This window comes from Rattus norvegicus, chromosome 11, assembly GCF_021556685.1.
Source record: "Rattus norvegicus strain SHRSP/BbbUtx chromosome 11, alternate assembly SHRSP_T2T, whole genome shotgun sequence".
In the NCBI taxonomy this organism is placed as follows: domain Eukaryota; kingdom Metazoa; phylum Chordata; class Mammalia; order Rodentia; family Muridae; genus Rattus; species Rattus norvegicus.
The window spans coordinates 77185370-77207508 of record NC_141544.1 but is presented as its reverse complement, the minus strand read 5'-3'; the positions used below and the strand labels follow the sequence as shown (position 1 = coordinate 77207508).

Sequence of the window (22139 nt, the reverse complement as noted above, 5' to 3'; positions counted from 1 at the left end):
AATTGTGTTTTTGTGGCTAGCTTCTTTGGGGTTTGTTGAGAGAAGATTACTTTCTTGATTTTTCTTGGGTGTAGTTTCCCTTCTTGTGTTGGAGTTTCCTCCCATTATCATTTGTAGAGCTGGATTTGTGTAAAGATATTGTATAAATTTGGTTTTGTCATTGAATATCTTGGTTTCTTCATCTATGATAATTGAGAGTTTTGCTGGGTATAGTAGCCTAGGTTGGCATTTATGTTCTCTTAGGGTCTGTATGACATCGATCTTCTCCAATGAGAAGTCTGGTATAATTCTGATAGGTCTGCCTTTATATGTTACTTGACCTTTTTCCCTTACTGTTTTTAATATTCTGTTTTGTGCATTTGGTGTTTTGATTATTATGTGATAGGAGGGATTTCTTTTCTGATCTAGCTATTTAGGGTTCTGTATGCTTCCTGTATGTTTATGGGCATCTCTTTCTTTAGGTTAGGGAAGTTTTCTTCTATAATTTTGTTGAAGATATTTACTGGCCCTTTAAGTTGGGAATCTTTGCTTTCTTCTAAACCTATTATCCTTAGGTTTGATCTTCTCATTGTGTCCTAGATTTCCTAGATGTTTGGTGTTGGGAGCATTTTGCATTTTACATTATCTTTGATAGTTGTGTCAATGTTTCCTATGGTATCCTCTGCCCCTGAGGTTCTCTCTTCTTTCTCCTGCATTCTGTTGGTGATGCTTGTGTTTATGATTCCTGCTCTCTTTCCTAGGTTTTCTATCTCCAGGGTTGTCTCCCTTTGTGATTTCTTTATTGTTATTTTTTCCATTTTTAGATCCTGGGTGGTTTCATTCGATTCCTTCACCTGTTTGGTCATGTTTTGCTGCATTTCTTTAAGGGATTTATGTGTTTCTTCTTTAAGGGCTTCTACCTCTTTACCTGTGTTGTCCTGTATTTCTTTACGGGAATTATTTATGTACTTCTTAAAGTCCTCTATCAGCATCATGAGATGTGATTTTAAAGCAGAATCTTACTTTGTCTGTGTGTTAGCATATCCAGGACTTGCTGTGCTGGGAGAACTGGGCTCTGATGATACTGAATAGCAGTGGTTTCTGTTGCTTATGTTCTTAGGCTTGCCTCTCATCATCTGGTTATCTCTGGTGTTTGCTGGTCTTGCTGTCTCTGACTATACCTTCTCCCTCCTGTGAGCCTGTGATATTACATATGTCAGCACTCCTGGAAGGCCAGTTCTTTCCATGTGGGATTTTGGTACAGAGAGCTATGGCACACAGTTAGCTCAGGCCCAGATGGAAACCAGAAGGATCCTGTCCCCGGCTGCTCTAAAATTCCTGTGTTTTATGGGCTTCTGGTGGGTCCCACTTGGGCCAGTAGTGGAGCAATAGTTGTGGTCTTGCCTGTGATCTTAGGTGTGTCAGCACTCCTGGGAAACCAGCTCTATCTGGGTAGGATTTGAGTACAGAAAGCGATGGCACAGGGTTAACTCCAGGGCATAGATGGAAACTGGAAGTTTGGAGTCCCCTTTTAACACTCCAATTGATGGTTGACATTTTAATGTTAACTGTTTTTTACAAAATTCTGGTCTTCACTTCCATACATTTCCTGGAGATTACATAATTGCATTCTTCTTTATGCATGACCCTGGTCTTTCTGTAATTTTTTTCCTAGCTTCTGACATTATATCAGTAGCTTCCATTTCTGCTTATCAGATCTAATGTGTACTATATATCCAGTAAATAATGTCCAGATAATCAAGAATTCCTGAGAAGCCTCATCCTATCTCTTTGTATCAGCCACAAATACTTGGAGCTACCCTCTTTCTAGAAACCAGCTGGTCAAACACAAGGAGAATCAGGAAGGCAGCTTTCATATTCCTTGTTCTCTATTGCACTTGCCCAGTCTCATTCCTAGCCCTGTTGCAGACCATGTATTGGTGACTGACTCCCCTCTCTGCTTCCATTCCTTGGGGACTGCACAGATCCTCACTGGATCCATCTTTCTCACCTGACACCATCCCCTGGTTGTCAATCTTCAGTACCAAGGGGCACTCTCTACCTGGGAACCAGCTGGCCATGCTGGCCTGAGAATCCGGTAGGTGGTCTTTGTTTCCTTGGTCCTCCATTACAAATTCCCTACTTTCATCTACAGCCCTGATACAGCGCACCTGCAGGGCATGTCTTCCCTCTGCTGACTCCACTCCTTAGGGAGTCTGCAGATTCTCATTGACAGACCAATCTTTCCTTTTCGTAGACCAGTGGTTTTCCTTTACCTATGGGTCATAACCACTTTGGGAGTCACATATCAGATAACCTGCATATCATGTTTACATTACAATTCAGAAAGTAACAAAATAACAGTTCTGAAGTAGCAACAAAATAATTTTATGGTTAGGGAGGTCATCACAAGATGAAGGTCACAGATTTAGGAAGGTTGAGAACCACTGCTATAGACCTTCTTTCACTTGATTCTTAACACACTAACATACCCCCATTCCTTTCTGTCAGTAATATCTAGAAACACATCCTACCTGGGACTCGCAGTATCCACATCTGGCAAAGACTCAGGAACATTCCCTACTAGGCAACCAATACCCCCCCCCCCATACTCTGCTAGATCCAGAATAGAACACCTGGCCAAAAGGACAAGACTATATAGCAACAACTAGAATTATAATAGCCCCAAGCCCAGTTGCCTAGATACAATAAAACTCAAAGCATTTCCAGTAAATTCAGGAAGAATATAAGGCTGTCTACTTCCTCCATACTTAATATAGTACTTGAAGTCTTGGTCTGAACAATAGGACAACAGAAGGAGATCAATCAGTACAGACTGAGAAGGAAGGCGTGAAAGTATTGTATTTGTAAAGTATTGTATTTGCAGATGACATCATTATATCCATAAATAACCCTAAAACCTCCACCAGGAAACTCATACAAGTATTGTATCTGTAAAGTATTGTATTTGCAGATGACATCATTATATCCATAAATAACCCTAAAACCTCCACCAGGAAACTCCTGCAAGTATTGTATTTGTAAAGTATTGTATTTGCAGATGATATCATTATATACATAAATAACCCTAAAACCTCCACCAGGAAACTCCTACAAGTAGCTGACAAACACTTTTCAGCAAAGTAGCAGAATATAAAATATTCAAAACTCAGTAGCCCTCCTATATACCACTGACAAGTGGTCTGAGAAAGAAAGCAGAGAAATAGTACCTTTCCTAATAACTCACCCAAATAAAATATCTTGGGGTACCTCTAACTAGGCAGGTGAAATACTTATATAATAAAAACTTGAATAACTTTTTAAAGGCATCAAGGAAGTTATCAGAAAATGGAAAGATATCTCATGCTCATGGATTGGCAGGAATAATACAGTGAAAACAGCAATCCAATCAAAAGCAATCTACAGATTCAATGCAATCTTCATCAAAATTCCAATGTGATTCTTCACACTACTTAAAAGGTTGATTTCCAACAAGTAGATCCATACTTATCACCATGTACTCAGCCATTTAAAAATGAAATCATGAAATTCATAGGTAAATGAATGGAGCTAGAAAAAATACCAAGTGAGGAAATCCAGAATCAGAAGGACAAATGTGGTATGTATTTGCTTATATGTGAACGTTAGTTGCTAAGCTTGGATTAAGCAGGCTCTAGTCCATAGAACCACAGAGTTTAGTTACAGAGTAAGTGGCTAGGAGGGAAGGGAAGGATCTCCCTAGGGAAGTGAAATGGGGTATGGGGTAGATAATTATGAATGGGTGAGGATGGCAGAGGAAGAGAAGCCAACAGGGAACCAAAGAGGAAATATTGATAGGGGCATCTATGGACATTTTAGGGGTCATGGAAACCTAATACAGTAGAAACTTTAAATATATATATACATGTATAAGAAAGATATAAATTGGAATCTTCAAATAATAGAAGACAAAGCTCCAAGTAGACTTCTCTACAGCAAATGAAACATCCAGTGCTGGGGAGAGAGTTACATATAATTGAGTTAATGGACAAAGAGACCCCGTAGAAATCCCTAAACAACCCAGGATATTTCTAAGGCTAGTAGTTTCTCTAACAAACTCAAGACAGTGTCTATACAATCCACTGAACACAGAGAAATCTAGCAGTACCTGCTTAGAGCCCTCACCCCTGCAGACTAGTGTTCACAGTACTGAAAGGTGACCTAAATGCTAGAGGACAAAGGTAAACACCAATTCAGCTATAAACCCTGTAATCTACAATGGTGACTTTTTATCCAAGATATGCCAGTGCAATGGTGGCAGAAAAGTTATGTGAATAACCAACTACTATCTCTTTAGAATTAAGAATCACTCCATGAGATGGAACTATGCCTAACACGACTCAGGTGACAAATTACCTGACATTAGATAGGCCATGGATCTAAGGGGAAACCAAATACTAGTGTTCTTCTAGTGGAACATAGTCATAAATGACTTTTAATGACATTCTGCTATATTCATAGTTCAGTATTCTTCTCAGCCCTCATCAGAGAAACTTCTTCCTTCAGTAGAGGGACATATAGAGGATCATAACTGAAAAGAATACAAAATGTAAAAGACCTTGGAACACTTAGTCCTAAATAGGATTTATCTCCAAATCCTTCCCCTCAGGGCTCAGGGAACTCTATGGAAGATAAGGGAGAGAGATTGTAAATGCAGTGGGTATGTAAACCATAAAACTAACAAGGCCTTCTAGACACAACAGGACTGGCAAACTCAAATTATGGCCATATTCACAGGGTTTACACATGCTTAAGCGGTATGGGTGTCTCAATGTTGAGAATGGAAATTGTTACAAGTCCCCATCCCTAATCCAGAAGCTGTCTGGAACTGAAAACTGCACACAAAGGAAAATTAATTTCTCCAACAGAACCTCACTTGATATGTAAACCAGATCCATCCTCAGCAACGGCAGCCAATACGAAATGAACACTTCTGTGTTTCTCCTCATAATGCTTTGCTTGGGCTTTTTAACCTTACATATTTTTTTACTTATATATTATGGTTTCCAATTTTGTTTTTATGAGGTTTCCACATGTATGAATGTGTGTATATCAGGTTCTGCATGTGTTTCTTGTGCTTTCTCTTTGACTCTTTTTTTTTTCTGTTTTGCACTATTCTGATCTGTTTGTTTTTATTTTATACTATGGTGTTTTATTAGTTAGATGTCTGTTTGTATTATAATGAGAGGAAGGAAAAAGGTATGGATTTGAGTGGAATGGGAGGGGAGGGAGATCTTAGGGAAACTGGCAGAGGGAAAACAGAAATAAGAAAGTATTACATAGAGAATCTATCTTAAGTTATAAAAAGAATTTCTGAGAAATATATTACAAAACAACCAGAAAAACTCCTGAGGAAATACTGGCGCTTATGTCTGTCCATTCTTTCGCTCTCATGTGCTTATGGGTGTTGATACGCACTAAAGCTGCGTAGGTTGTACTCTAATCACACTCTGCAATAGCAACGCAGCTTGACTTAAACTAGTGCTTTTTACTTTTTCCAATGATTTCCCATTACCAAACTTGATCTAAGATGGTTTTTGAAGAGTCCACACAATGGAATTCAAGAAGGATATATCCTTGTCTACTACAACTATATAAGTGAATCATTGAAGTCTAATTATACTAATTTCTGCAGCAAGTTCAAAGACAGGAGATTGTCACTGATAATAGTCTTGGCAGGTGAAGAAATTCCAGGAACTTTCACTGTCTTTTGTACTACAGCTCTAATTATGATGTCAGGAAGCCAAAGAAGAGTATTAATTCAAGTCACTGAGTACATCTGTCCGCATTGCACTTAAATAAAAACGGTATATTTTATGCTGATGGGTCGTGTACTTTCAACTTACTCTTGGGCTAGTAGTTCATTTATCTTCTGGTTTCTTAGTTCATACAACTTAACACAATGAGAGGACCAGAATATTGATTTTGGATTTGTCAATATTACAGCCTTCTCTGACCTTTTAGATAATTATCCTGAAAAAAATACTTCTGCAAATAATCAGTAGTGTCCCTGTATGTATTTATATTCCATATGTATTCAGAGAGCATTTCAGAATCTTTCTTCAAGGACAACAGGATCCCTTTTTGATAGCTATATGCAAGATTTGAGGATTGACTCACATTTGAAAAGTTGATAAGATGTAATTTTCCACGTCAGTGATAAATATTAAGAGAAAACTACTCTTTACCTTCTTTATGATTATGGAAATCAAACAACATCCCAATCAAATGCCCCACCTAATTTTGTTCCTAGAAAAGTCATGCAATATTAGGTAGTACCATGGATTCATACATTGCTACTCTAGCCTAGCTGCCTGTTACAGTAATTTATGCCTGTGTTGCCAGATGGTTAAATATTGCCACCTGGCCTCTACCAATCTAGATATTTAATCCTCATAGATATTGTGGAGACAGACTCTTTGCTATCATTTCCTACTGTCAATAAAGGCCTAAAAAAAGACAGCCAGTGCCTAGTTTTATAAATATGTTACCTGTTTTTCCAGAGTATTCCTTCCTAAGCAGAAAGAGTATCCTTGGAAGCCTTCTAGTGATCTCTGCGGAGAGGACTTAGTTGGACAAACAATATACTTATGTTAATATTCTCAACTCTGTTTCTTCTCCTCTCTTCCTTAATGCTGTACTAGGAGGTGTGGTTAGTATCTCTAGTTACCATATGTCTCTGTTGAGTCAAGGCTTTAGATTACTATTCCTGCAAACTACTTGGGCATGTGTACTCACCAAATTATGGCCCAAGATATGTCTTATGTAAATGAACTGATTTCTATAGAGTCTCCAAGTTTAAACCCGTAAAAACCATTTCTAAATTCGTTGTTTGTGACTGATATCATCGAGGTCTTCAGTTTCTTTGTAAATATTCTACTTATTTTAAGTATACTAAGTTTTCTTATAGAAGAAGGTTTAAATATTGATGTTAGATTGTAGTGATATCTGAGATCTTATTCTGGCTTTAGACCTGAGTTAATGACTCTGAGTATCCTTGTGAATAATAGGAAGGTCAGTCTCCTAAAGAAGAAAAACTGTTTTCTAACTGCAAAAGTGACATCTGCTGGTCAGTGAGTTCAGGAAGTGGAGGCTTGTACAAAGAGTTACAGTTTTCTCTGATTTATCTATACAAATTTCCCTACCCTAGGTGTGATGGTTGAAAATCATGCTTTAAAAAAATTCACATATTCATCCAAAACTTTAATATGTAGCCTTATTTTTGAAATAAAGTCTTTTAAATGTACAATTACTTAAGAAGATGAAATTATCTGGACTTAGAGTGGACCCCACTGGTAACCTTACAAAAGGACAACAAAGAGACAGAAAAAATAGTCATAAGAAGGTAGTTGCGGAAGCTAGAGTTACACTTCCTCAAATCTATCTAAGCTATAAGAGGCAAGGAAAGAATCCTCTAGGACTTTTAGAGGGAACCTGGTCCAACCAGTACATTGACTTTAGACCTTTGGCTTTCAGAACTATGAAAAACTAAATATTTGTTGTTGAAAGTCATTCAGTATGTGGTCATTCGTAATGGTATCCCTTAAAAACTAATTTATAAGAACCTGGGATAATGTTCTTTCCTAATAGTGACACTGGCTGATCAAAGTGATAATTAGTTTCCTTATGAACACTTCTTGAGCCCGATTTTCACAGTTTTTCTCAAGATGAAAGCAACAAAAGTCCCTGCTGGGGATCCGTCCTGTGTGCAGACCCCAAACCCAGTCCCTATTGCTGATGCCGAGTGCATGCTGACAGGAGCCTGATATGGGTGTCTCCTGAGAGGCTCTGCCAGAGCCTTACTGATACAGATGGAAATGCTGCAGCTAACCATTGTACTGAGCATGGGGACCCCAATGGAGGAGGTAGAAAAAGGACCAAAAAAGCTGAACGGGTTTGCAACCCCATAGGAAGAACAACAATATCAACCAACCAGAGCTCCCAGGGACTAAACCACCAACCAATGAGTACACATGGAGGGACCCATGGCTCCAGTCACATATGTAGCAGAGGATAGCATTGTCCAACATCAAGAGGAGGAAAAGCCCTTAGTCCCAATGGCTTGGTCACCAATGTAGAGTAATGCTAGGGTAGTGTGTAGTGGGAGCATCCTCATGGAAGCAGGGGGAAGGGGAGGGATATGAGAGAGGAGAGAAAGGGGATAATATTTGAAATGTAAATACATAAAATATCCAAGAAAAATAAAATTTAAAAAAAGAATATATATATGCATACACACACACACACACACACACACACACACACACACACACACACTTTAAAGGAAATCTGCAACAGATGGGGTGGGGAAGTATCTCAAGGACATGGCAGAAACCTGAGACAGGAGAGGCACCCAAGAATCAATGCAGGTGACCTTAGCTATGACTAAGAGCATTGGGGATATGGAATCTGAAGAAGCCACCTCCTGTAGCCAGGCAGGAACTCCAATGGAGCAATGGGGACACCAACCCACCCACAAAACTTCCTACTCCAAATTTATACTGTCTAAAAGAAAAGCAGGGATGGGGTACAGAAGAGAGACTGAGAGAATGGCCAACCAATAATCGGCCAAACTCGAGACCCAGCCTATGAACAAACACAAATCCCTGACCCTATTACTAATACCTGTTATACTAGCAGATAGGACTCTAGCAATCCTGTCCTCCAGGAGGCTCCCCCAGCTACTGACTCAGACAGATACAGACACCCACGGCCAAGCAGCGGATGGAGCTTGGGGACTCTTATGGAAGAATAAGAGGAAGGATTGCAGGCCCCAAAGGGGATAGGAACTCTACAGGAAGACCAACAGAGTCAACTAACCTGGACCCTTGGGGCTCTCAGAGACTGAACCAACAACCAAAGAACATGCATGAGCTGGGCCTAGGCCTTCCCACACATATGTAACAGATGTGTATCTTGGTTTTCATGTGGGTCCTGAACAACTGGAGCAGAGGCTATCCCAAAAGCTGTTGCCTGTCTGTGGGATATGTTATTTTAGATGGGCTGCCTTATCTGGCCTCAGTGGGAGAGGATGTGTCTAGCCCCACAGAGACTTGATATGCCAGGGTCCAGGAATACCCAGAAGGACCCCTACCCACTCGGAGAGAGAAGTGGGATGGGGGAAAGATTGTGGGAAGGGGTCACTGGGGGGACAGTAGGTGGGATATAAAGTGAATAAATAAAAATAAATAACATAAAATAATAAATTAACAAGATCCTTTTAAATGCCCCAGAGTTAAGGTAAATCAATGTCTGGGATGATGTAACCAGAATAAAGAATAGCCCCAAAATGTCAAATAGTGCCACGCTTAGTCATGATACAGTGTGTGCTTAATATGCACAAAGAACTGGGTCTGATCTTCAGCACCATAAAATGTTTTCTATGGCTAAAACAGACCTTTATTATGTAATTAGGTTAAATGTTGATAAGGAAGAGGTGCCTTATATTTTCCAGGTGGGCCCAAACTAATAAAATGAGTGCTTAAGAGAGGAGAAATTTTCCCCGGTGTGATCAGAAAGAGATTGTTGTCGTGCACAAAGCTGGTTCATCATAAACTCTAAACCAAAGGGAGTGGCCAGCCAAAGAATGTGTGATGCTTGTAAAGGAGCAAAAAAATAGCTTCTTTTCTAGAGTTCCCTAAAGGAGTTCAGTTCAGTAATGTTTTTGTTGGCTTTCCGGCACACAGAACTATAATAACATAAATTTTTGCTACCAGACGTGTGGTAGCTTACATCAGTACCAGAAAACTAATACAAATGCTATTTTACTGCCCCATCCTTATAACTGTCATTAACCCATATCATAAGTACTTGGTCTCCCAGTTTCTAACCTTTACATGAGTCCTTACTCCAATTAATCACATGAAAATGACCAGATAATTATGATTTCATTGTATGCCATGATTTAATAACACTTCACTTGATTTCTTCAACAAATTCTTTGATTTTTATATATAAGACAATCTAACTATAAAAATCCTATCCATGTGGCAACAATTTAGAGAAGGACTCGGCAAACCTTTATATAAAGAACCAGACATAAAGGACCAAGCCTTTTAGGAACTAAAGGCTATTTTGTCACAAATGCTTAGCTTTGTTCTTAAGATAAGAAAGGGGCTTCAGGTGTTATGATTTACTGCTATCTGAACCAGAGTTCCGAAGAAACAAGCCTGAGGCAAGATTCTTTTGCTGATATTTCATGAAAAATAGACTCTCTGGATTATAGTACCAGAGGGAAGGTGGAGTGAAACAGAAGCAAGATGACTCAAAGTTACGATAACCATTATTTCGTGGGGAGAGTCAGAGAGACATCAATAATTATTTGGCAGGTATTCCATCAGTGTGGATCTGTGGTCTTGTCTCTAAATCATGACTCAGAATAACCCAACTAAAGGCAGGAAAATAATTCATTCCCGGTCTCTTGTCTGGTATTGGTTAAAAGTTGTTCCACAGGAAGTTAGCTCATCCTCTCCAGAGAGCCACATCATGTGACCCCTGTGGAAGTTTTTAGAAAAGACACAAGGTATACTTTACATTGTGTGATACCTAGTGAATCCAGAATAGTAAGACGAGCCGGGGTGCTGGGTATAGCTGGTGAGCTTCAGGAAGCAGTACTTAAGAACTCGATTAACCCTGCCAAGCTTGAAGTGTAGCAAGCACTGAAGTCTTTGGGAGGACACCCTCACAGAATCAAAACTGCTGCCTCCTCGTTATTTCTGCCCAAATAGAAATTCCTAAGAAAAGCAGCACCCATGCCGTTTGACATGCTGCTGATGGTCAAGGTTCTTAGAAATCAGGTCTTGGAGGAAAGGGATTCTATTTGGACCGTATGATATTAATCTTGATCCACAGGAACCCGACATCAGTACTGTTTGTTTCTTTCCTTACACCACCCAAGCCTCCAAGGCATTTCCCTTTCCACATCAAATTTATCTCAGAAGTATTGAAAGAAATGTTTAAATAAGAAATCAATCAACATATTCCAACAAATTAAAATGAATGCTTAACCTGATACATGTAGAAACCCATTCAACCAAAGTCAACACTATTTATAATTTAAAACTCTCAATACTAGAAATACATGGAATATTTTTGTTCTTATTGTGTAGGGAGTGAGTGAAAGGGTGGGGACAGAAGATAGGGCCTCGACTTGTTATCCAAATCTCCAAACCCAGGAATAAATTATTTATATTCAGTAATGTGCTAGATCGTGGCCAACAAAACAAGATACATATAGCTAGCTATGTTGGGAAGGTGGAAAGCAAAAGTTGTCCGCATTTGTTATGCTTTCATAAATAATTCATACCAGAGAATCTAAGGACAGATACTAAAACAAAGCATGTAACGACACTGCCAGTCTTTATAGAAACAATGTTTAATATACTAACAATAATCAGCTATTATCAAATGAGCTTACCAAAAATTAAGTCAAAAGGAGACAATAGCCCGTGGAAAAGAGACCTCACCGCCTGGTCAGGTGGGCACTCCTGAGGCTGCAGAGCAGAAGAGACCACCAACACTGCCCACCCCTGCCCACATCCCTGGCCCAAGAGGAAACTGTATAAGGCCTCTGGGCTCCCGTGGGGGAGGGCCCAGGAGCGGCAGGACCCCTGCCTGAGACACCGCTGGAACCTGAGGGAAACAGACCGGATAAACAGTTCTCTGCACACAAATCACGTGGGAGGGAGAGCTAAACCTTCAGAGAGGCAGACAAGCCTGGGAAACCAGAAGAGACTGCTCTCTGTACATACATCTCGGACGCCAGAGGAAAAAGCCAAAGACCATCTGGAACCCTGGTGCACTGAAGCTCCCGGAAGGGGCGGCACAGGTCTTCCTGGTTGCTGCCGCCGCAGAGAGCCCGTGGGCAGCACCCCGCGAGCAAACTTGAGCCTCGGGACCACAGGTAAGACCAACTTGTCTGCTGCAAGAAAGCTGCCTGGTGAAATCGGGACACACAGAGGCAGAATTCCTCTAGGACCGGGCACGTCCTGTGTTTACCGGAAGTCCCACACCTGCGGATCCCGGCCCGCAGCAGCTCTCTGCTCCCAGACCCCGTGGGAAAGAGACCTCACCACCTAGTCAGGTGGGCACTCCTGAGGCTGCAGAGCAGAAGAGACCACCAACACTGCCCACCCCTGCCCACATCGCTGGCCCAAGAGGAAACTGTATAAGGCCTCTGGGCTCCCGTGGGGGAGGGCCCAGGAGCGGCAGGACCCCTGCCTGAGACACCGCCGGAACCTGAGAGAAACAGACCGGATAAACAGTTCTCTGCACCCAAATCCCATGGGAGGGAAAGCTAAACCTTCAGAGAGGCAGACAAGCCTGGGAAAACAGAAGAGACTGCTCTCTGCACACACATCTCGGACGCCAGAGGAAAACACCAAAGGCCATCTGGAACCCCGGTGCACTGAAGCTCCTGGAAGGGGCGGCGCATATCTTCCTGGTTGCTGCCACTGCAGAGAGCCCCTGGACAGCACCCCACGAGTGAACTTGAGCCTCGGGACCACAGGTAAGACCAAATTTTCTGCTGCAAGAAAGCTGCCTGGTGAACTCAAGACACAGGCCCACAGGAACAGCTGAAGACCTGTAGAGAGGAAAAACTACACGCCCGAAAGCAGAACACTCTGTCCCCATAACTGACTGAAAGAGAGGAAAACAGGTCTACAGCACTCCTGACACACAGGCTTATAGGACAGTCTAGCCACTGTCAGAAATAGCAGAACAAAGTAACACTAGAGATAATCTGATGGCGAGAGGCAAGCACAGGAACCCAAGCAACAGAAACCAAGACTACATGGCATCATCGGAGCCCAATTCTCCCACCAAAACAAATATGGAATATCCAAACACACCAGAAAAACAAGATCTAGTTTCAAAATCATATTTGATCATGATGCTGGAGGACTTCAAGAAAGATGTGAAGAACTCCCTTAGGGAAACACAGGAAAACATTAATAAACAGGTAGAAGCCTACATAGAGGAATCGCAAAAATCCCTGAAAGAATCTCAAAAATCCCTGAAAGAATTCCAGGAAAACACAATCAAACAGTTGAAGGAATTAAAAATGGAAATAGAAGCAATCAAGAAAGAACACATGGAAACAACCCTGGATATAGAAAACCAAAAGAAGAGACAAGGAGCTGTAGATACAAGCTTCACCAACAGAATACAAGAGATAGAAGAGAGAATCTCAGGAGCAGAAGATTCCATAGAAATCATTGACTCAACTGTCAAAGATAATGTAAAGCGGAAAAAGCTACTGGTCCAAAACATACAGGAAATCCAGGACTCAATGAGTAGATCAAACCTAAGGATAATAGGTATAGAAGAGAGTGAAGACTCCCAGCTGAAAGGACCAGTAAATATCTTTAACAAAATCATAGAAGAAAACTTCCCTAACCTAAAAAAAGAGATGCCCATAAGCATACAAGAAGCCTACAGAACTCCAAATAGATTGGACCAGAAAAGAAACTCCTCCCGTCACATAGAAGTCAAAACACCAAACGCACAAAATAAAGAAAGAATATTAAAAGCAGTAAGGGAAAAAGGTCAAGTAACATATAAAGGCAGACCTATCAGAATCACACCAGACTTCTCGCCAGAAACTATGAAGGCCAGAAGATCCTGGACTGATGTCATACAGACCCTAAGAGAAAACAAATGCCAGCCCAGGTTACTGTATCCTGCAAAACTCTCAATTAACATAGATGGAGAAACCAAGATATTCCATGACAAAACCAAATTTACACAATATCTTTCTACAAATCCAGCACTACAAAGGAAAATAAATGGTAAAGCCCAACATAAGGAGGCAAGCTATACCCTAGAAGAAGCAAGAAACTAATCGTCTTGGCAACAAAACAAAGAGAATGAAAGCACACAAACATAACCTCACATCCAAATATGAATATAACGGGAAGCAATAATCACTATTCCTTAATATCTCTCAACAGCAATGGCCTCAACTCCCCAATAAAAGACATAGATTAACAAACTGGATACGCAACGAGGACCCTGCATTCTGCTGCCTACAGGAAACACACCTCAGAGACAAAGACAGACATTACCTCAGAGTGAAAAGCTGGAAAACAATTTTCCAAGCAAATGGTCAGAAGAAGCAAGCTGGAGTAGCCATTCTAATATCAAATAAAATCAATTTTCAATTAAAAGTCATCAAAAAAGATAAGGAAGGACACTTCATATTCATCAAAGGAAAAATCCACCAAGATGAAGTCTCAATCCTAAATATCTATGCCCCAAATACAAGGGCACCTAAATATGTAAAAGAAACCTTACTAAAGCTCAAAACACACATTGCACCTCACACAATAATAGTGGGAGATTTCAACACCCGACTCTCATCAATGGACAGATCATGGAAACAGAAATTGAACAGAGATGTAGACAGACTAAGAGAAGTCATGAGCCAAATGGACTTAACGGATATTTATAGAACATTCTATCCTAAAGCAAAAGGATATACCTTCTTCTCAGCTCCTCATGGTACTTTCTCCAAAATTGACCATATAATTGGTCAAAAAACGGGCCTCAACAGGTACAGAAAGATAGAAATAATCCCATGCGTGCTATCGGACCACCACGGCCTAAAACTGGTCTTCAATAACAATAAGGGAAGAATGCCCACATATACGTGGAAATTGAACAATGCTCTACTCAATGATAACCTGGTCAAGGAAGAAATAAAGAAAGACATTAAAAACTTTTTAGAATTTAATGAAAATGAAGATACAACATACCCAAACTTATGGGACACAATGAAAGCTGTGCTAAGAGGAAAACTCATAGCACTGAGTGCCTGCAGAAAGAAACAGGAAAGAGCATATGTCAGCAGCTTGACAGCACACCTAAAAGCTCTAGAACAAAAAGAAGCAAATACACCCAGGAGGAGTAGAAGGCAGGAAATAATCAAACTCAGAGCTGAAATCAACCAAGTAGAAACAAAAAGGACCATAGAAAGAATCAACAGAACCAAAAGTTGGTTCTTTGAGAAAATCAACAAGATAGATAAACCCTTAGCCAGACTAACGAGAGGACACAGAGAGTGCGTCCAAATTAACAAAATCAGAAATGAAAAGGGAGACATAACAACAGATTCAGAGGAAATTCAAAAAATCATCAGATCTTACTATAAAAACCTATACTCAACAAAACTTGAAAATCTTCAGGAAATGGACAATTTCCTAGACAGATACCGGGTACCGAAGTTAAATCAGGAACAGATAAACCAGTTAAACAATCCCATAACTCCTAAGGAAATAGAAGCAGTCATTAAAGGTCTCCCAACCAAAAAGAGCCCAGGTCCAGACGGGTTTAGTGCAGAATTCTATCAAACCTTCATAGAAGACCTCATACCAATATTATCCAAACTATTCCACAAAATTGAAACAGATGGATCCCTACCGAATACCTTCTACGAAGCCACAATTACTGTTATACCTAAACCACACAAAGACACAACAAAGAAAGAGAACTTCAGACCAATTTCCCTTATGAATATCGACGCAAAAATACTCAATAAAATTCTGGCAAACCGAATCCAAGAGCACATCAAAACAATCATCCACCATGACCAAGTAGGCTTCATCCCAGGCATGCAGGGATGGTTTAATATACGGAAAACCATCAACGTGATCCATTATATAAACAAACTGAAAGAACAGAACCACATGATCATTTCATTAGATGCTGAGAAAGCATTTGACAAAATTCAACACCCCTTCATGATAAAAGTCCTGGAAAGAATAGGAATTCATGGCCCATACCTAAACATAGTAAAAGCCATATACAGCAAACCAGTTGCTAACATTAAACTAAATGGAGAGAAACTTGAAGCAATCCCACTAAAATCAGGGACTAGACAAGGCTGCCCACTCTCTCCCTACTTATTCAATATAGTTCTTGAAGTTCTAGCCAGAGCAATCAGACAACAAAAGGAGGTCAAGGGGATACAGATCGGAAAAGAAGAAATCAAAATATCACTATTTGCAGATGATATGATAGTATATTTAAGTGATCCCAAAAGTTCCACCAGAGAACTACTAAAGCTGATAAACAACTTCAGCAAAGGGGCTGGGTATAAAATTAACTCAAATAAATCAGTTGCCTTCCTCTGTACAAAAGAGAAACAAGCCGAGAAAGAAATTAGGGAAACGACACCCTTCATAATAGACCCAAATAATATAAAGTAACTCGGTGTGACTTTAACCAAGCAAGTAAAAGATCTGTACAATAAGAACTTCAAGACACTGAAGAAGGAAATTGAAGAAGACCTCAGAAGATGGAAAGATCTCCCATGCTCATGGATTGGCAGGATTAATATAGTAAAAATGGCCATTTTACCAAAAGCAATCTACAGATTCAATGCAATCCCCATCAAAATACCAATCCAATTCTTCAAAGAGTTAGACAGAACAATTTGCAAATTCATCTGGAATAACAAAAAACCTAGGATAGCTAAAGCTATCCTCAACAACAAAAGGACTTCAGGGGGAATCACTATCCCTGAACTCAAGCAGTATTACAGAGCAATAGTGATAAAAACTGCATGGTATTGGTACAGAGACAGACAGATAGACCAATGGAATAGAATTGAAGACCCAGAAATGAACCCACACACCTATGGTCACTTGATTTTTGACAAAGGAGCCAAAACCATCAAATGGAAAAAAGATGGCATTTTCAGCAAACGGTGCTGGTTCAACTGGAGGGCAACATGTAGAAGAATGCAGATCGATCCATGCTTATCACCCTGTACAAAGCTTAAGTCCAAGTGGATCAAGGACCTCCACATCAAACCAGACACACTCAAACTAATAGAAGAAAAACTAGGGAAGCATCTGGAACACATGGGCACTGGAAAAAATTTCCTGAACAAAACACCAATGGCTTATGCTCTAAGATCAAGAATCGACAAATGGGATCTCATAAAACTGCAAAGCTTCTGTAAGGCAAAGGACACTGTGGTTAGGACAAAACGGCAACCAACAGATTGGGAAAAGATCTTTACCAATCCTACAACAGATAGAGGCCTTATATCCAAAATATACAAAGAACTCAAGAAGTTAGACCGCAGGGAAACAAGTAACCCTATTAAAAATGGGGTTCAGAGCTAAACAAAGAATTCACAGCTGAGAAATGCCGAATGGCTGAGAAACACCTAAAGAAATGTTCAACATCTTTAGTCATAAGGGAAATGCAAATCAAAACAACCCTGAGATTTCACCTCACACCAGTGAGAATGGCTAAGATCAAAAATCAGGGGACAACAGATGCTGGCGAGGATGTGGAGAAAGAGGAACACTCCTCCATTGTTGGTGGGATTGCAAACTGGTACAACCATTCTGGAAATCAGTCTGGAGGATCCTCAGAAAATTGGACATTGAACTGCCTGAGGATCCAGCTATACCTTTCTCTTGGGCATATACCCAAAAGATGCCCCAACATATAAAAAAGACACGTGCTCCACTATGTTCATTGCAGCCTTATTTATAATAGCCAGAAGCTGGAAAGAACCCAGATGCCCTTCAACAGAGGAATGGATACAGAAAATGTGGTACATCTACACAATGGAATATTACTCAGCTATCAAAAACAACGAGTTTATGAAATTCGTAGGCAAATGGTTGGAACTGGAAAACATCATCCTGAGTGAGCTAACCCAATCACAGAAAGACATACATGGTATGCACTCATTGATAAGTGGCTATTAGCCCAAATGCTTGAATTACCCTAGATGCCTAGAACAAATGAAACTCAAGACAGATGATCAAAATGTGAATGCTTCACTCCTTCTTTAAAAGGGGAACAAGAATACCCTTGGCAGGGAATAGAGAGGCAAAGATTAAAACAGAGACTGAAGGAACACCCATTCAGAGCCTGCCCCACATGTGGCCCATACATATACAGCCACCCAATTAGACAAGATGGATGAAGCAAAGAAGTGCAGACTGACAGGAGCCGGATGTAGATCGCTCCTGAGAGGCACAGCCAGAATACAGCAAATACAGAGGCGAATGCCAGCAGCAAACCACTGAACTGAGAAGAGGACCCCCGTTGAAGGAATCAGAGAAAGAACTGGAAGAGCTTGAAGGGGCTCGAGACCCCATATGTACAACAATGTCAAGCAACCAGAGCTTCCAGGGACTAAGCCACTACCTAAAGACTATACATGGACTGACCCTGGACTCTGACCCCATAGGTAGCAATGAATATCCTAGTAAGAGCACCAGTGGAAGGGGAAGCCCTGGGTCCTGCTAAGACTGAACCCCCAGTGAACTAGACTGGTGGGGGGAGGGCGGCAATGGGGGGAGGGTTGGGAGGGGAACACCCATAAGGAAGGGGAGGGGGGAGGGGGATGTTTGCCCGGATACCGGGAAAGGGAATAACATTCGAAATGTATATAAGAAATACTCAAGTTAATAAAAAAAAAAAAAAAGGAGACAACATGGTCTCAGCAGGAAGAGGAACCTGCAGCCTTCTGATAACCAGTTTGATAACCTAGGTTTGAGCCCCAGAACTTACATGAGAGAAGACCAACTCTACAAACTATCCTCTGACCTTCATACACACACACACACACACACACACACACACACGCACACGCACACGCACATGTGCACACGCACAATGATCAGAACGGGAATAAATCTAAAACAGTACATGGAAGTAATCTAACAAAAGAGATTACATTTTATTTAAAATTATATAAAGTTATCTAAAAACATGAAAGAAAAGCAAATAAATCATTCCATAGATGAAACTTGCAAGTCAGTGAGAAACTTGTATTTAAATATACAAAAAAAAAGTATAGCCCTATGTCAAGACAGCATAAAATTTATGCAGAAGTTAAATTTGGATTATAAAATATAAATATTTAAAATTGATAGAAAAGTAGGATTATTTTTGTCAAGAAAAGAAAGACAGTCAACAAAAAAGCACAAACAAAAGATTACTGGAAATAGAACATAGTGAAAAAAAGCCCTGGTCTATAGAAGGGAAGGTATAATGGGCTGGGAAAGAGACTAATCTCACCGAGCAATAAATTAGCCTTGGTGTTCTGGCATTAATATTCTTTATTTTATAATCCTTTTTAATTGTCAATACACAGTCACCGTATACTGTATTCTTTCATAAGACCTTGGATAACACACACACACACACAAATACCTTAACTATTTTCTCCAGTACCATGTATAGTGTCCACCCAAATTTGTACGAATCTACTCAGGCTTTTATTCTTGGGCATGTAGTATACACATAATGATGCATGTGTGTCATTCACATAGCTATGTACCACATTGTTCTAGAATTTCTTTTTAAAGTGTTAGTGAAGTATGTGTGTATCAACATTCATTTATTTAACTTTTGATTATTAGACATTATTTCTTATTCCCATAAATAGTATAGATATCTGAAGGGATTATCCAGGCCAAATGATTTACAACATTCGTCCTAAATGATTATAATACAGTTTCTGTTCATACACACATATATACACATGTGTACATATATATATATATATATATATATGCATGCATGTGAAATGCAAGTGTTGAAATAATCGGGATGGTTTTATAATCTGATGCCGTGTTACCCACATATCATAGTGTTGCCCACTGTCTAGTATCATTACTTTTACCATTTTCTGGTCTGATGGAAGAGTGATATAACTGCATTTCTCAGACTGCCAATGATGGGGGTTCCTCCACACCCCAGGAGAAACTACATTTGCACTTTACTCATTTTTGAAAAAAAAAAGTTGCTTCATTTCCTTTTTAAGTACCTAGAACAATTTATTCTTAAAATATTTTTATTTTTGAGATTATAATATAATTATATCATTTCTCCCTTTCCTTTTTCCCCTCTTAACCCTCCCACATACTTCTTCACTCTACTTTGAATGAGTGGCCTCATTTTTATTAACTGTTGTTACCTGTTACATATTTGTATATATGTATAAATTCCTTAATACTTATACACAGTTTTGTTCATTATAGACAACTTCTTCCATCTGCGTTGTTACTTGTGTGTGTGTTTTCAGGACTAACCACTAGGTCTTGGAGAGCCAGTTGGTGTGCTCTTGCCTGGGGAGGACCATTCCTCCCACTCTCAGCAGTACTTCGTTGCCTGTAGTTCTTTGCTGAGGCCTCATGAGGTTTTGTCAACCAAAAATAAACCCTGACAAACCTGGTTGGCATCATGTTCTATTTATGGATTAATTTAGGTGCCTAAAAGATAGTTCCTATCTTTTAAAAGTAAATTATTAACTTAAAAAAACTGAACCTACAGTAAATAATTTACTAATTTTTATAGTATCTAGTAAGAATTATATACTTGACAAGACATCCATAAATATTTTTTATTATCTCAAGATATAAACATTTCATTATCAAGAACCAATTATGAAATAATTAGGATTGTTTTTATGCTCTGATAATGTGTTAGCTACATCTGCATAATCGTGACCAAAATATCTAGGAAAGCAAAGGAAAGGTACGTTATGGTTTACAGTTTCATTATGTATGTGAGTACACTGTAGCTGTCTTCAGACACATCACAAGAGTGACATCGGATCCCAATACAAATGGTTGTGAGCCACCATGTAGTTAGTTGCTGGGAATTGAACTCAGGACCTCTGAAAGAACACTAAGTACTCTGACCACTGAGCCATCTCTCCAGCCACTGGTCCACAATTTCAAATAGCCCAGTCCTTATTAGTCTTGAGGATGAGGCAGACTTGAGCATTCCATGTCACAGAAGGCCACGATACAAAGAAACTGCATAAAAAGATGCCAGAAGAGAAACAGAACCAAGAACCTCTTGACCTACTCCTCCAACTGGACTCTCTTCTCTCCTACCTTTTCCCTACCCCCAATAATGTCATCATATTATGAAGCCCTCGAGGGATTGATCATTGAGCAAGTTAGTCTTCATTTTCAAACAGTGCCTAGAAACTCCAGAACAGACACACACGGAGGTGTGATTCACTAATACCTTGGACATTTCTTACCGTAACAAAATGGACAAATAATTCTTATATTAGTGTAGATGTACAAGAAAATCAAAATTATCTAATTGTTGTCACTGGATACTGATTATGCTTTGATGAATACTTGAACCAAATAACAGACACATGATTAATGACGTAGTTATATTATTAAATTAAATCATATAATATTTAGAAATAAATGCTACCCTGCTACCTCCTCCACAGTGCAGACTTAAGCATTAGTTTTGCTGCTGAGTAAACTAAACACTTAAGAGCTTCAGTCACTTGCTCACTTGCCTATGCACACCCTTGGTAAGTACTATTGTTAGATGCCACCAAATGCTGTCAACTAATCGGTATTTTGAATCTCAAGAAAACAGTATAAAATAATTTTTTCTAAAAAGAAAACGAAGGTGAGAATAAGGCAGCATACTCACTTTTCCTTCATCTCTTGGGCTATCACTTAGATGTACAACTGGGCCTGGATGAGTCTTGGTGGAGCTGTTAAATCAATTAGAACAATAATTTAAAACTAACAACAGAAAATGGCAAACAAGATTAAGCTGTAATACACTCCAGGGTAATAGAGCTAAGCCTGCAGTTCGCTTGAAATTTCAGCTTTCTTTATGAACTACTTTTCTTTTTTATTATTTTACTTATTTACATGCCAAATGTTGTCCCCCCCCCAAGTCTCCCTGCTGCAAATCCTCCACAAAATCCCCCATCCTCTTTGCTTCTAAGAGGGTGCTCCCCCAGCAACCGTTACCCACTCCCACCTCACCCCTCTAGCATCCCCCTTCATTGGGGCAACAAGCTTCCACAGGACCAAGTGCCTCGCCTCCCATTGATGCTAGATAAGGCCATCTTCTGCTGCATATGTACTGGGAGCCATGGACCCACCCATGTGTACTCTTTGGTTGGTGGTTTAGTCTTTGGGAGCTCTGAGGGATCCAGTTGGTTATTGTTTGAACTACTTATCTTCTTCCTATTAAATCTCATAAACTTGGGTTGGTGGTTTTTTAATTAGGTATAAAAATAAGGTCCTACATTTTGAAATTATACATTTCATTACATTTTTGTGAAATTATGAGTCATTAATATTTTAATGAATTTT

General features: G+C 39.8%; 1 protein-coding gene across 7 annotated transcripts in view; it reads right to left on the bottom strand.

The window, feature by feature from the left end:
* The window catches only part of Stxbp5l (syntaxin binding protein 5L), a 328953-nt gene that overhangs the window by 205021 nt on the left and 101793 nt on the right, over nt 1-22139 (bottom strand). For all 7 annotated transcript variants that reach the window (XR_015632666.1, XR_015632667.1, NM_001271250.2 and 4 more), the window contains exon 7: nt 21463-21526. Coding sequence is in view for 5 of the 7 variants with exons in the window: in NM_001271250.2 (NP_001258179.1) it covers nt 21463-21526 (64 nt within the window). In the remaining 2 variants the exon portion in view is untranslated. The remainder of the gene's footprint in view (nt 1-21462; nt 21527-22139) is intronic.